The sequence below is a fragment of the Zerene cesonia genome, chromosome 9, assembly GCF_012273895.1.
Source record: "Zerene cesonia ecotype Mississippi chromosome 9, Zerene_cesonia_1.1, whole genome shotgun sequence".
NCBI classification, from domain to species: Eukaryota; Metazoa; Arthropoda; class Insecta; order Lepidoptera; family Pieridae; genus Zerene; species Zerene cesonia.
This window is the reverse complement of record NC_052110.1, coordinates 6,402,404-6,403,493: the sequence shown is the minus strand read 5'-3', so window position 1 is coordinate 6,403,493 and position 1,090 is coordinate 6,402,404. Positions and strand designations below refer to the sequence as shown.

Below are 1,090 nucleotides of genomic sequence, written 5' to 3'. Positions count from 1 at the left end.
GCGTAATTGATCAAATATGATAACATTGTCAATAATAGAATTAGATTAAAACAATGTATATTATCTGTCTCTGTAACAGGAAAAAGCTGAAAAGTAGTACAATGAAAATTCGACGACTTTTCAGCCGAATTCAAAAAGAAGGAGGGTATCAATTCGACTAGGTTTATTGTGTTCTCATAACTTTTTTCGACTCATAACGCGATCGACTTCGCACGCATGTCAAGGGCAATTGGCAATGAAAATGTTTCACCGCGGTAAAAAGTAGCCTTAGATTCTCTTTGTCCACGCAGGCAAAACTGTGAGCAACAACTAGTTATATATATCGAGGTGTTAATTTTGTTATTATATTTCAGAGCGGCCTACGATTCAATAAGAGCGAGGGAAATTTAGAAGGAAGTAAGTTTAATCTATATAATATATATCTACACGTCTACACTAATATTATAAAGAGGAAGAATTTGTATTTTTGTTACTGGACCGATTTTAAAAATTCTTTCACTATTAGAAAGCTATGTATGTACCATATGCGAAGCCGTGGCAAACTGCTGTTTATATGATAAAACAGTAACCAGGCCATTTCTGTGCATTACATTTTTTCGAAGTAGGTAATTGCTATGTAATATGTATGATTAATATACTTCTAAACAATGAAAAGTGCTTTTTTCTGTTTGTCTGATTATCTATTTGTATTTGCGTCAATCACATAAAAACCACTTGTCAGATTTGACAAGAATTTTAATATTAGTATCTAGAAATAATTTCACGTGTGTTTCAGGTCAAACATGCATTACTTGCAGTAACACATTAGAGTTACTACCGGATACGGTCCATCAAGAAATTCAAGGGTTTGGGGGAGCAGTGACCGACTCTGCCGGCATCAACTGGATGAGTCTAGAGTCAACTATACGTGACTATTTGATAAAGTAAGCGCGATGTGTTCTATTGTTTACAAAGAGGAGGCCCTCACCTTTCAAGTCCATCCCCTCTTTCCAGTCGTCAACCCTTTCCTTATCCCTTACTCCTTAAAAGCGGGTAGCGCATTTGTAGACGCACTGCCTCTGCGAATGTTAATGAGCGGTGGTGATCGCTT

The 1,090-nt window shown here is 36.5% G+C and overlaps 1 protein-coding gene across 1 annotated transcript in view; it reads left to right on the top strand.

The window, feature by feature from the left end:
* Window positions 1-204: 204 nt before the first annotated feature.
* Window positions 205-1,090, top strand: part of LOC119829022 (putative glucosylceramidase 3) — a 7,247-nt gene continuing 6,361 nt past the window's right edge. The window contains exons 1-2 of the mRNA XM_038351377.1: window positions 205-396; window positions 776-923. Coding sequence (XP_038207305.1) covers window positions 886-923 — 38 coding nt within the window. The 5' untranslated portion in view covers window positions 205-396; window positions 776-885. The remainder of the gene's footprint in view (window positions 397-775; window positions 924-1,090) is intronic.